Raw genomic sequence first — 14,404 nt, 5'->3', positions numbered from 1 at the left:
CTTGCACTGATTTTCTTACATCTCCACTGTAAATGAAAAAAATAAAGAATTTTGAAACCTAATGAATGAACCCATCCAAGGGCTTTGTAAGACATTAAGACACCAGTTTGGTGATGGGGACAGATCAGTTTTTCTGTACCTGAATTAATTGATATGGCATTGGAAATACTGATCCTCTTAGCAATACAATTGTTGAAGAGGCCCTACAGAACAACACCGAAGTCTGATCGTTTCATAAGTCTATTCAAAAGTAATAATAGCTTTAAAATCATTTCCCATCCTCCCTATCCCTCTCCCCATTCCCAAATTCCTTTGCGCAGCTTTGCTTTCCAATTTCCGTAATGATACCATGCTACTTCTGTACATGCCCCACATTTCTCTCTCCCACTTCTTACTGCTGTGTCCTGCTCATTTCCCCCAAATCATTTCTTCTGGATTACTTTCTTTTCCTACTGCACTCAGTGTTCTTTCTCCCGTGTTCACTATCCTTCCCTCGTCCTCTCCATGTATTCTCTTGCTTCTCTCCTTCTGCCACTTTCCAGCCAGTATCATTTTTGCATCCTTCATCCACACATCCAAAAATCTTTAATTCTGTTCCTTCTATCCAGGTTACAATGCAAAATCCACCAAAATACATCGAATTTAACACTTTCCAGATACTTTCTTGCAATTAAAATGAAGCTTCTCGGATCACTTATAAATCAATCCCTTGCAAAGGAAGATGCTCTTAATGAAATGTAAACAGTGAAGCTGATCAGACGGAAATGCAAATTATACAAAAGATTTCGATAACTAAAGTAAAAAGAGTTAGGTTAAAATGATTATTTTATAAAACGCTTGACAAATTTACATATTTCTTGATTTGTTTCCCCCTCCCCACCCCCAACCCTACCCCCAAAACCTACAGCTTACCTAACAGAAGTTTGCATGGTTTATTGCATAATTAGAGAATGCAATTTTAAAAAGGTTAATTCTGAGAAAATACTCGTAAGAAATGTTTAACTAATCACAAATAGGTTTCTCAATCACAGCAAAATTAATTTGTGCTGGTGGTGGTAACTAGTTTAACTTTATCCATATTTCTCAATTACATTTCTTGAATAAGGCTAAAAAGACACTCACACATAATGACAGCACATCAAACCCATCACTATAATCTAATCCCCCTAAGGGGAAGGTAAGTTAATTGGAAAGACTGTTTTACAATTCTAAGAGCATGGATCTTTGATGGAACAGCTGAACCTTGGAAAAAGCTACGAATCTCCAACTATTAAATACAACAAATCATACATGAATAACTGGTTAGATCTTCAATTACGACGATCAGGTAAATAATTCTGCCAACATTTTACAAACATAACCTGTGTTCAGGGTCATTGTATACAGATTCCTCTTAAAATCCATACCAACAATAAAAATTAATACAAATAAAATATGTAGCTAACTGCACAGGTTATATTCAGTCATAAAAGGGGTTATAACCTGTTGCAGTCTTAACACAGAATTAATATCATAATGAGTTGGAATGACATTCCAGAAATTTAAAACTTCAATAACTTCATGAGTCTTACTTATGCTTTGAACTCCGGTCCCTGCTTTTGTCTCTTGAGCTGCGACAATGTCCTCTGCTGCGGCTATGTGAACGAGATCTGTACCTGCGGCGTCTTTCTCGTTCTCTGGACCTGGACCTTGACCTAGACCTACGTCGCTCGTGAGCAGGAGAACTAGAGCGTCTCCGCCGGTGATCCCGTGACCTTGATCTGTAAATGTTTCAACCAATGGTTAACAGTAGTAAGATGGAGAACCACAGTACACATTTCTAAGAACATGAAACAACAGAATAACTGCAGTCAGGTTGAACCCTTTGTGCGTTGCAGTTTCTTTTACCTCAGTGTTTGATTATTTGCCAGCTAAACAAAGAAATTCAGTAGAAATAAACGACTGCAATGAGGGACACAAAACATGCTGGAGGAACTGAGTGGGCCAGGCAGCATTCATTGAGATTTCTTCTGGCCCAATGAAGGGTCTCAATGTGGAACAATGACTGTCCATTTCCCTCCATAAACACTGCCTCACCCACTGAGTTCCTCCAGCAGGTTGCATGTTGTTGAAAGAAATTTAGTATGGCAGTTTCCTGATAGAAAGGCCAACCAATCAAAACTTCAGTAAATACTTAAAAAGAAATTTGCTTGCTGACATTTCCACTTGTTCACAGATTTTGGCTTTGCACAAGACCCACAAATGTTAAAATTGTAAACACAAGCAAATATTTTGTGCAATGAATACCAAAATTGAGTAAAACATGCAAATAGCTGCCAGACTATTTCAACTATGTGCCTGACACTGGTTAATTGATGCTTATTTTAAAATAAATGCCAGGATTTTCCTCCTTGAATCTTCTGGTATAAACACAAAGGCTTGGAATGAAAATTTATTATTAGGATTCTAATGGTGGAAGCCTGTACAGAAGAGTGAATACTGAAGAATGGAGAAGATTGTGCAGCAAACTGCAATGCTTTTTATAGGTTCTCTCACCTTTGACTGCACTCACACCTACAACAGTAGTTTACTATCATTTAATAAACAGGAGGCTGTAACTTGTTCCATTACCTCTATGCTGACTCTTTGAAAGAGTCAACTGTAGTTCCACTATCTAACCCATACCTCGCCTTCCATACCTTTGCCAATTTTCCTTACAAAGGTTATCAATTGTGCTTCCCCCAGTCGGTCAGTAGGTATATTCCAGAAAATAGAAACTTCTTCCAAGTATTTTTCCTTTATTTTACTTTGGGAATGTATACTTCCTTTCCTTTATTAACAAAACTCTACACAATTATGAATCCTTGCCAAATTTCTTCAGCCTTTCCTGTCCTATGAAAATAACTTCAGTTTCTCTCTGCTTTCAAGTAAATCAATGTTCATCTTAAATTAGACTGCGATCAGTAGATTTATCTACTATCATAGTAATCTTGATTATACCTCTTTCCACCCTGCCACTTGGGGAAAAAAAACTATCACTTCTCTCAGCTCCTCCATCTCCACCACACCTGTTCTCAGGATGGAGCTCTCCATTCCGGAAATCTGAAATATCCTCCTCCTTCCACATTATGTATGCCACCCTCATCCTTCTCCAATGTTACCACACATCAGTCCTCATACTATCCTCCCGCCATAACACGACTATGGTTCCCCTTAGTTTTATCTATAATCCCACAAGCCTCCATATCTAGCACATCATTCTCCATAACTTCCATCACCTAAAACAGGATCCTACCAGTAATTAGCACATTTTTCCCTACCCCACTCCGCCTTCCATAGATTATGTTCTACATTACTCCCTTGTTCACTCATTCCTTCCCACTGATCCTCCTACTTGCACTTATCCTTATCCACTTATCCTGTGGGATACATGCTACACCTGCCCCTAGACCACCTCTCACCATCATTCCGGGACCCCAAAAGTCCTTCCGGGTGAGGTGACAGCCTGTCAAGGTCAACTACAATATCTGGTTCTCCTAGCCCAGCAGCACTTCATATTCTGTCTGAGTAACCTTCAACTGATGGCATGAACACCAATCTTGTCTAACTTCTGGTAATGTCTCCCCCTTCCCCTACTCTTTTTTCCATTCCATATTCTGGTTCCCCTGTCACCCCTTCTCTTCTCCTCACCTGCCCTCTGGTGTCCTTCCTCCTTCACTTTCTTCTACGGTCCACTGCCCTCTCCGAAAAGATTGCTACTTCATCAGCCCTTTATCCCTTCTATTTATTACTTCATCCCCTTCCACCACTCAACAACTTGGTTTCAACATCACATGGTAGCCTGCACCACGTCTTCTCCCCCAACCTTCTTATTCTGGCCTCAGTCCCTACCTTTTCCGTCCTGATGAAGGGTCTTGGCACGAAAAGTCAACTGTTTATTCCCCTCCATTGATGCTTCCTGATTTGCTGAGTTCCTCCAGCATTTTGTGCGTTTTGGTCAAGATTTCCAGAATCTTGTGTTAGCAGATTTACCCTGCTTTTCTCAGTGAGCCAGAGCATGCAGGAGTATTAGTACATACATACAGCAGCACAATGGACACTTATAACAGCTGGTGGCAAACACAGCAGAGAAAAGTTTGAGGAATAGCTTGCAAGAATCTGGTACAGATATCCTGGGATGCAGAAACAAAACGGATAAAGGTCTCAGGATCAACCCACATATATGCTAGAGAAATTCAGCAGGTCAACCAGCATCTATGAAGGAAAATGAACACAGCGTCATGACCTGGATCCCAAATCACAGATTTGGGAATAGATAGAAGTTGGCAGTACAGAGATCCATGCCTTTTTAAAAGTTGGTTCATAAATACCGGTATCATTATGAAAATGGGTCAAGAGTCAAGATAGATCAATGCTGAAAATGCTGCCAACTATCTGGAACCATCAAGTTCTCACACAGTGTTCCTGAGGGCAAAGCCTTCACCCCACAAGCCCTCCCCCAACCATTCCACCTGACCGTAGGTGCTTTGTGATATTCCTACCATCACGTTATGCTCTTTAAAGGTAAAAACATGCAACACAAGTAATTGGGGAAAGATCTCACTTTTCCTCACCATTCAAAATTAATAACATGTGCTTTCAAGTTTTATATGGAACCTTAAGATAGTTTCAAATTTAAACATTTTGTTGAATACAACCCAAATGGTTCATATTAGTGTACTGCAAACAAATTGCTGGTTTTACCACTGTGTGGACTTCAATCTTCAATTTTCTCTTAATAACATTTTAGAAAAAGAAAAACATCTCAAATTTTCATGACGTGAGATTTCTTTTCCTGTTGATGTGTGTAGGGAAATACTGTAAAATGTCAGTCTCCAATCTAAAAAAAAGTATCTATTCAGTGGCACTATTAAAGCATGTGAAGTATTAAATCAAATGTTAAATAGATTTATTCAAATACAATTTACTGAATATGTCATTTATAATTTCCCTTAAAAATATAACCAAATATGATAAACCTTTGTTAAAAAGGCAAACTGAAATTTCTGGAAGTGCATGATGAGAAGTCAATAAAACATAGGGACTTTTTCCAATCAGTACCTTTCTCAGTAAAAAAACTGATACATCAAACTTTCAATGCAAGTACAATACATGTAAAACAAAAGGTTATGAGAAATTTTAAAGCTAAAGTTCTTCCTTCACCTGATTAAAAATAACAAACTATTTTGCAGCACAATAAACCTACCGCTTATGATCCCTGCTACGTGATCTGGACCTGCAAAACAATATTTAATAGATTATAGAAACACAATAGATACCTATAGAACAAGATTTTGTATTTTAGTTGCTAAGACCAATTATTAATCAGAATGCATTAAACTAAAACCATTGCTCTAAAGAGAATTAAATCTTAATGGCATTCAGTGGTATATGTGCAATTTATCTTACTTTCTTTTCATCCTCTCTTCTTTCTCTCTTTCTTCTCTTCGCTTTAATCGTTCTTGATTCCTTCTTTCTTGTTTCTCTGCAACAATTTTCTATAATTCCAAATGAAGGAATAAATGAAACTGCAGAAACATTCATCTTGACTACTAGTTAAAAATGACCAGTTTTATCTATAAAAAGCAACGTATTAAAATAATTTCCAATATTCTGGCCAAACATAAATGGATGAAAACATTTGCTTTATAGAAACCTTGCACCCACAACATTCTACAGTTCTTTGATGTATTTTCTAATACAATTTAAAAAATACCTTTAGGTGATCTAGCTTCTCTCGTATTTGAATGAATCCCAAGTGCAGCTTGCCTCCAAAATGATCAGCAAGTCGGCGATCATTATCATGAAGGCCAAGGTACGCAGAACAAATTTCACAGACACGCAGTTTCTGTTGCTGGAAGCTAGAAGCAGGCATTGAATTCCTATATTCATCCTAAGCATAACAAACAATGAACAAACATCTTTAATATCAAAACACCAAATTTAACAATTAAAATTATATACCAGTGATTAGCTCATTTGACATAAATACTCCATCTAGTCAATATCAACTATTTCTCTCGAGTATTATCTTTCTGCATGACTTTTCCACATTCCCTTCTCCAAAAAAAAGCCTTTGTCTTATATTAAACTTTAAATATTTCCTCAGATTTCTCAGCCCCAGTGTCAATTTTCCCTAATTGTTTCTATAATCTAATCTATTTGTGACCTATGCATAGTGGGACATCAATGAGAAATTTTCAGTAATGATTTCCGAACAGGAATTAATGCAAAAACATTTTAATCAAAGGGCACTGGCAAGTTAGTAATTTTAAAATGGACACTAAATTTCCAAGTTTTCCAAGAAGCACTGCATTTCCCTGGTATTGATTATTAAATATATTGCATCAATGCTTTGTTTTAAAAACTTTTTTTATCCTACATCTCAACACTTGTGAGAGTCTGGTTGCCCACATCCCATTAACTGACAGCATATACAAAAAAATCATTTACTTTAAGTACCAGCAAAAATGGTAGAAAATCTCAATATGCACGCATATGACAGTTGGATTACAAGCTACCAAAAGCAAAAACTGACCACTAGAAATTTAAATGTGAAATCTCAAATGTTCCAAATTGGCCACAGCAATTTCATGTGGAATCAGTGCATTAACACACACTTGTTAAAAAAATAAAGCAGATACCTCTGCTTCCCTCTTTTTTGTTCGCACTCTTTCTACTTCCTGCATGACTTTCTGAGATTCTTCTACATTTCCTTCAGCTCCAAGTTGTTCAGCTTTAGCCAAAAGCTTTCCTATTTCTTCATTCAGTTCATGTACTTTTTCTGCCTGTAAATAGAATACATCTGTATTTGTTATCAAACCGAAGATAAAGAAAGGACACATATGAAGTCAAGCTAATGCTACATATTTGTGCATCAAATTTTCATAAAGTAGCTGGAATCAGAAAAAAACATAATCCCATGTTTGCAATTAAAGTAACATTTGGAGCAGACTCAAGAAAACATGTTAGATGTTAATGCTTATTAAAAAGATGGTGGCTTTGGTCTCATTTTCTCAAAAACTGTAAAAGTTGCAATTGATCTTTTCTGACAACACTTCCGTAATTTTTCCAAAATCAACGTGTGCTGAACAACACTGATTTTAGGCAAGCTAATTCAAGAACTTAATTTTGTTCAATACACAGCCAAAAACATTAAGCATCTTGTGCGTTTATCTTTTATCCAGTTACAAAAGGCATTGTACAAATCTGTGTTTAATGAAACATTTTTCAATATAATACACACACCAAAAGTTTCCAAATTAGGCTCTATGACCTTTCATTTGACAGGTATCACAATTTAGGTAACAATTGTAATTGAGATACAGGCAAAAATATGGGTAATTTATTTTTATTAATTGTAATCAGTAATTATCAAGCATATTCAAGCAGTCTTCAGAAAGAACAGCTTATTGTTACATGAAATATTTGATATTTTATTAAAACAATTAAATCATGCTTTTTAATAATGTTTCTGCTGTAAAGTTTTTTTTGGTAGATTGCAGTTTATTGCTGCAATTTGAGGGAGATGATTGGCTTAATTCACAGACCATTAAGTAATCCAAACCACACTATGGTTGAAGATTGGGTAGTTAAGTGACAAAATCTGGGAGTGCCTGACAGCAGTCAGATACCTCAAGTGGATGAAATGAGCCAAGTGGCAAAAAGCAGTTGAGAAGAAAGTATAGGGAATTGGAAGATTCTACAAAATCAGCACTCTGGTTAAGACTTGATATTGCAGCATCTGCTATGTAACTAGAACCTTACTAAATATACTCAAAAACGTTACAATCCTGGATAGAGGGAAGATTTGGCTAAGAAAAATCACTGACAGTGAGGGGGTGATCAATAAAGATGAAATGTTAAAAATCCCTATCTTGACAGAGTAAGATGGACTCGCCAACAGTCACCTGGGTAAAACCCTTTAGATAATGCCAAAGCTTGCCTCAACCTTCTGGTTCAGATTTGCTTCAGTATTCTCAATTACACCATATGCCAATTATGTAGAATTTTAAGACTGACATCTAAAGACAATTTATGCTATAAATTCTTCCCTTTTTTTTATATATACACGCTTCAATGCAGTCACTGCACTTTCTTCTAAACACCAAGGATTTTACTCTCAGGAACAGAGTAAGTAAATATTAGCTATGTTACTTTACGTAATCATAACTAAAAGTCATTATTTTTAAAGAAGTAGGAATGATTCTGTCAAATAGAAAATTGCTAAAGAATGCAAAGTAGAAAGGACTGCATTGTTGAACTAAAAGCACATGAATGCATTCTTAACACCATAAAAATTCCCTAGATGATCTATGATCTTTAACCAAAAGTTTGCAGAGGAAATAAAAGGTTACATTTCACATTAAAGTTACTGTTAAAGGGCGACACAGTAGTGTAGCAGTTAGCTTTAGGCCTTACAGCACCAAAGATCTGAAGATCTAGGTTCAATTCCCGCCACTGTCTGTAAGAAGTCCGTATGTCTGCCCTATGACTGTAGAGTTTCCTCTGGGTGCTTCAGTTTCTTCCTATATTCCAAAGACACGTGGGTTAGAGTTGGTAAGTTGTGTTGGCAACACTCGCGGGCTGCCCCCAGCACAATCCTAAGACTGTGTTGATTGTTGATGCAACTGATGCATTTCATTGTATGTTTTGCTGTGCATGCAACAAATAAAGCTAATCTATCTCAATTTTATCTTATTTTGGAAAACTAGAAAACAGGCTGCACTAATGCTTTCTCAAAAATAATGCTTGCCAGCAAAACACTCAAACCAAGTCTGCTTTCGGGCAGAGCAGACTTTGGAATTTGCAAGTCACTATTACAGTCACATTTATGTATGCCCTTATTGGTTCCAAACAAATATATTTATCATGTATCCAAATCAGGATGTCTGAATGTGAATAATAGGCAGCAACTCCTTTTTTAAAAAAAAAGCATACTGACCACTTCATCTTGCAATATTGAGAAGTCTATCAAAAGAAGAAAACTTTTCCCCCGGGCAATAAACATTCCCAGAATAAGTTTATCTGGTTAAATATAAAATCTGGAATTAATCTGGTAAAGCCATGACTGTCTATGTTGCAATTTTCTAGCTGAAAAACTCAGAAGTACAACACAGATAAAGATCCCTCAGATGAAATCCATGGCAACCATCAACTATCCATTCATAGATTCAGTTACGTCCAAAGAATATTGCATTAACTCTGCTTGAATTCCTTCTGCAACAAAAAGTGAATTTTTAAAATCATTCATTGACTGGGTTCAACTCCCCTCTCTTATTGACATAATCACCAAATTTATAATTCAGATGAAGAGAATACAGGAATCTACATTCAAGCTAAGTAAATGGCAAATATACCTTAGCAGCTACTTCAGCACTTATTTCTTCTTGTGTTTCTGCCAAGCGCTTCTTGGCAATATCTGTTCTTCTATCACAGTCAACGATGAAACTTTCAAGATGTTCCATAGCCTACAAAATGATAATGACATTTTTTCACAAAATCATAGTGAAATATTTAAATTTTGGATAGCCCCATCATACTTTTGAATTCCCCACATATATTTTCTTGTTTGGTATACTTCTCTTTTTTCAACCCCTGCTGTGCCTGCTGGCACAAGTCTGCCATGAGTGCACTAGGTAAATTTTACAAACTTATTCAAAACAGCCATGCAGCATTATACCTCTTTTAGATTCAAATTCTATATCCCTATTCTCTTCAAACTCCAGTCATTTTGCCGTTCTTAGCAAAGACTTTAAGATTGTCATCTATAAATGTAAAGAATGTTCATTCTAAATTGTCTCTAGCTGTGGTTCCCAATACAATTGTCTTCCATTTCATTCACAAAATACGCTCTATTTGCTCCAGCACTAAGCTATTCCCCCACAGTTTGCATTCTTCCCCCTTCCATTTCAAAAATCTTAATAGCATTAATTTTGTAAGAATCTTTGGTAACCAATCTTCAAAATAGTACAATGTTACAGTTAAGACAGAGGAGGTCTTATATTTATCATGTTGGGTGAGAACAGACAAAGCACAATTGCAGAAGTTTTAAAGCTCTCCCCCTAGTGATCCCCTCAGTAACTGCAGCTGTAAGAAATCAACCATACTTTTATGAGTTCCCAGTTGTGCAGTACTTTGCTTCAATTTGTCTGAAGATGCAAAAGAAATATGAAGCAGAAACAACAGGACAAGCAAATCACCACTTTGGAACAATTATCCTCATTAGAAATTAGGGTCAGAGTCTAAAGTTGACTCCAATAAAACAATCTGATTGCTGAAAAGATCTGCAATACAAAACTATAGAACAGATCTTGCTTACTGGAAGAATACAGCTATAATCTTCAGTAGAATAAGTCCTTAAGCACTGGCTGAAGCAGTGCCAGATTTCCTTCTCCTAGTTTTGTTTTCAATTGTATTATCAAAATCAGCATGAGTGATCAGTCGGTTATAATCTAATTATCACATTAATAGTGATTTGATGAAGCTCAATTACTACCCAAGTCATTTAAAGCAGTTTAAAGACTGAATTCATATGATAGGCTATATTGTGTAAAGAAAGCAGATTTAATTCTTTGGGAACATAAATGAGTCAATTGAAATTTCCTACAAAAATGCACCATTAATGATATTAGTCTTACAAAGTCTGATTTAAACATATAAACCTCAGCTTGTTATGCTGTTAGCAGCAAGTTCTGTGCTGATTTGGAAATTATGCAAATTAACACTATGAAGTTTGATACATCTCATATTAGCAGTGAAAATAAAAGTACAGTAAGAGGCAAAGATTGAAGAGCCTTTTCCTCATTAACCATTAGAAAAGTATAATCAAATAATTCACACTCAATCAGGTAACTTACATCAAGTTCAAAGAATAAATCTCGTTCTTTTGCAGCAATTTCATAATCAGCTCTCAAAGCGAGGTCATGAATCTTTGTGCATTCTCCCAGGTCCATACGCTAGTAAACAGAACATTTTGAGTGGAAACACAATATTCAAAAACAGACAATGTCCTTTAAATGCAAGGTGCGATATTTTGTTAAAACAATGCGCTAACCATTACAATTCCTTAATTAATTTAAGGCTTACTACTTTTTAAAAAGTAAAATGAAAAATTCAAAAATTTACCAGGTTTATAAGTTCCAAAATACTAACTACATGTTAATAATAAATTCTTAAAAAACGTCAACACATTAGTATAGTCTTGTAGCTTAGCCATTTACATCAAAATATCTTGAACCCCACAGTGAATTTTGTTATCTGTTCTATTCAATTCAAAAATTTAAGACTGATTAGTTCAACTGTTTATAAAAATCATCAATGAACATCCTGCAAAATTTTAGCCTGGTGTATTCAACTAAAAATTATCCTGCCCAAAGAATGCTATATTATGCCATAGAGTGGACATGGAGAGTATGTTTCTAATAGTGGGAGCCTAGGACCAGAGGGCACAGCCTCAGAATAGGAGGATATCCCTTTGGAACAGAGATGAAGAATTTATTAAGCTAGAGGGTTGTAAATCTATGGAATTCATTGCCACAGATGGCTGTGGAGGCCAAGGACGCTGATATTACTGAAATGCCACCTGCTTTAAATACCTTTGTACTGATATGGAGTTGGAATTTTCATTCAGACAAAAAAAATGACAAAGTTGCAATTTATTGACAGCAATGCTTACCAAGCAACTTACAGTGAAGTCTATTACAGACCATAAATTTATTTTTACTTGAAAGAAATTATGGTTATATTAATTTTTATCTGTAAAACAAATTAAATCCCTAACATTTACATTATTTTGTCCAATAAATTATAGGGACATTTGTAAAGCATGACCCTCCCACACAGAAATGGAAATTTACTGCACCCCTAACCTGTTCAAGAACATGACAACAGTATGGCCTCAAATTGTTTCAGTTTGATGTATAATCAGGGCATCAAAATGAAATCTCAAAATACACTATTGATTTTACATTGATACTTCTGCATTTATACAGAAGGTTTACTATTGGAATTGAATTTTTTTTTAAACTTGTCCTGTTTACACAAGAGTTGGGTGATCAAAGAATATACGGCAATCAGAGAAATCTGAAGCACAGACCATCCATTCTAAAAGCTGAGAACAGAAAGAAACCAGAAATAGTAACAGGAGAAAATCTGCATATGGTGGAAATCGAAGCAACACACATAAAATGCTGGTTGAACTCAGCAGGCCAGGCAGCATCTATGGGAAGAGAGTATAGTCAACGTTTCCAGCCGAGACCCTTCAGCAGGAAGGGCCTGATGAAGGGTCATGGCCTGAAACTTCGACTGTACTCTCTTTCCATAGATGCTGCCTGGCCTGCTGAGTTCCTCCAGCATTTTGTGTGTCATGTGAAAATAGTGTTACTTTTTCTCATCTCCCAGATCAGTAAAAAAAAATTAAAACTACATACCGTTCCTGAAAGGATATCATGAGGACAGCAACCAAGAAGATGACTCTTGCAAACTCTATCATCTGAGAATTTCACACGTTGTCGTGTTGCATCTCCTGAAACAAGGCAGTTTAAAGCTAATGAGATCAAAATTATCAAAACGACTGAATAATTGGACATCATGAGGCTGTTTTTGAAGCAAATTAATGTACTATGGCTTCTTGCATGTAATAATGGGACTAATTCCTCATTTTACTGCAGAATGCAAACGGTCTTTGGATAGTACACACACAATTCATTGCAACACCTTGGAAAAATATTCTTCTTAATCTTGGACCTCTGGAATGTGGTACTCTAATCATATTATACAGAAATTCCAACAAAGGCATGCCTTTTAAAAACATTGCAAAATGTCAAAATGATTACCCAAAGTAGGTTTAAGTACTTTAAGTGAATGATGGGCAGAGTCCACTTTTACTGACAGCACATGACAGCGTCCAACACTTTCAGAGACAAAAAACTCAGGTTAGGGTTTGAATATACAATGAGCGTCCAAAAGATACCACACAGCATTCGCAACCTTTGCGCCTCATCTGCAAAGAATTATACTTGCTGTAAAAAAAAAAGGTTTTCTGAGCCACACCATGTAGCAAGGTGTTCAAAGGAAAGGTAAAATGTAACTGGTGATAATTTTAATGATATTTTGTGTATATGATAAATGTGTAATATTTAAATATAATTTCTCTAGATCTGCAAGCATCCAAATACCATGTAGTGCTCCCACTGTATGCAGTTTATTTAGTCTAAACTATGTTGTTTATATTAATTACTTTTGAAAAGCAAACACTTTTTTTGATATTCATAACAGCTTTAAAAATTATTCATGACTCACGGCTCGATGAACATGAGGCTTTTCTGCAACTCCCTTGCAGATTGATGTAGGCAGGCAAAGATACATTGAACCTTTATAAATAAAACAAGGGGCCACAATTGTTCAGTTTGTATGAATAGAGATATGGGAAGCAAATTTCAAATGTAACTAAATAAAACATAACTGAGCTTCCTGTAAGAAATTGAAGTGCAAGCCATTAATTTGCACTACACTGTTAAAAGCCAAATTCCTACAAAAGGAACATCCAGATAATACCTAGTGCCTTTCAGTTCAGTACGGGAAACAGATGACAAAAATCAAACATTTGACAATCAGTGAAAGAACAAACTACTAATAATTGCAGTCATTTAACAAGTTAAAAATGGGAAGCATCATTGCTTGGTTTAATCTCCTTAAAATTACATGTTTCTCTTGCCTTCTCAAAAAGAAAAAAAAACTGCAAGACCATCTTAAAAAGTTCCATTTCACCAAACTATTTTGAAAGATATTACATTTAAAAGATACACAACCTTAAGGATTTTCTTCACTATAAATCATGGAATGAAAATTCCTTTTAAAAGTTCTAAACAAAATGTTCAAATAAAATCAGATATTATCTACAATAATAAAAATTTTGTACCAAAGCATACACAATGCAATGTACGAGAGTAGTGAAAATAAATCAACAGTACCCATGTGTCCCATCACGGCAGAAAGAATTTTGCTATCAAAGAGAACAGAAAGATCACCTTAGAAACTTTCAAAAGCAGTTTCCTCATACATATTTTCAGTGCTTACTTTTGACATTAAAAACATGATCTGCCTAATCTTTATGTGCATGACTTATTAAACTGCAGTTATATTCTGCTTCCGTGTTTCAACAAGATGCAATTTCAAAGGGCTGCTGTTATTTACTGGAATTTAGTCCTGGGCATATTATTAAAGGACAACTTCATCCTCTATAAATAGGCCAAAACCAAAGATGGTTTTTCTTCAAGTTTCATTAGTCTTGTTATGTTTATTTTACTGGAGTAACAGTCACAAGTGCAGCAAAAAGAGGAAACACTTATCACATTTCACTCAATAGCAATTTTATTTTGGAAAA

At 35.7% G+C, this 14,404-nt stretch overlaps 1 protein-coding gene across 7 annotated transcripts in view; it reads right to left on the bottom strand.

Moving 5' to 3' along the window:
* Nucleotides 1-14,404, bottom strand: part of luc7l (LUC7-like (S. cerevisiae)) — a 30,641-nt gene that overhangs the window by 13,365 nt on the left and 2,872 nt on the right. For 5 of the 7 annotated variants that reach the window (XR_010019290.1, XM_063058793.1, XM_063058790.1 and 2 more), the window contains exons 2-9: nt 12,450-12,544; nt 10,878-10,976; nt 9,378-9,488; nt 6,663-6,806; nt 5,735-5,911; nt 5,428-5,516; nt 5,225-5,254; nt 1,572-1,760 (exon numbers count right to left, since the gene is read on the bottom strand). Coding sequence is in view for 6 of the 7 variants with exons in the window: in XM_063058793.1 (XP_062914863.1) it covers nt 1,572-1,760; nt 5,225-5,254; nt 5,428-5,516; nt 5,735-5,911; nt 6,663-6,806; nt 9,378-9,488; nt 10,878-10,976; nt 12,450-12,544 (934 nt within the window). In the remaining variant the exon portion in view is untranslated. Of the gene's footprint in view, nt 1-900; nt 1,761-5,224; nt 5,255-5,427; nt 5,517-5,734; nt 5,912-6,662; nt 6,807-9,377; nt 9,489-10,877; nt 10,977-12,449; nt 12,545-13,320; nt 13,392-14,404 lie in introns of those variants that run through there. The other 2 variants (XM_063058795.1, XM_063058796.1) reach the window with 2 other exon arrangements.

Source organism: Mobula hypostoma, chromosome 9 (genome assembly GCF_963921235.1).
Source record: "Mobula hypostoma chromosome 9, sMobHyp1.1, whole genome shotgun sequence".
In the NCBI taxonomy this organism is placed as follows: domain Eukaryota; kingdom Metazoa; phylum Chordata; class Chondrichthyes; order Myliobatiformes; family Myliobatidae; genus Mobula; species Mobula hypostoma.
Note: the sequence above shows the minus strand (reverse complement) of the source record. Positions and strands in the feature narration are given on the sequence as shown.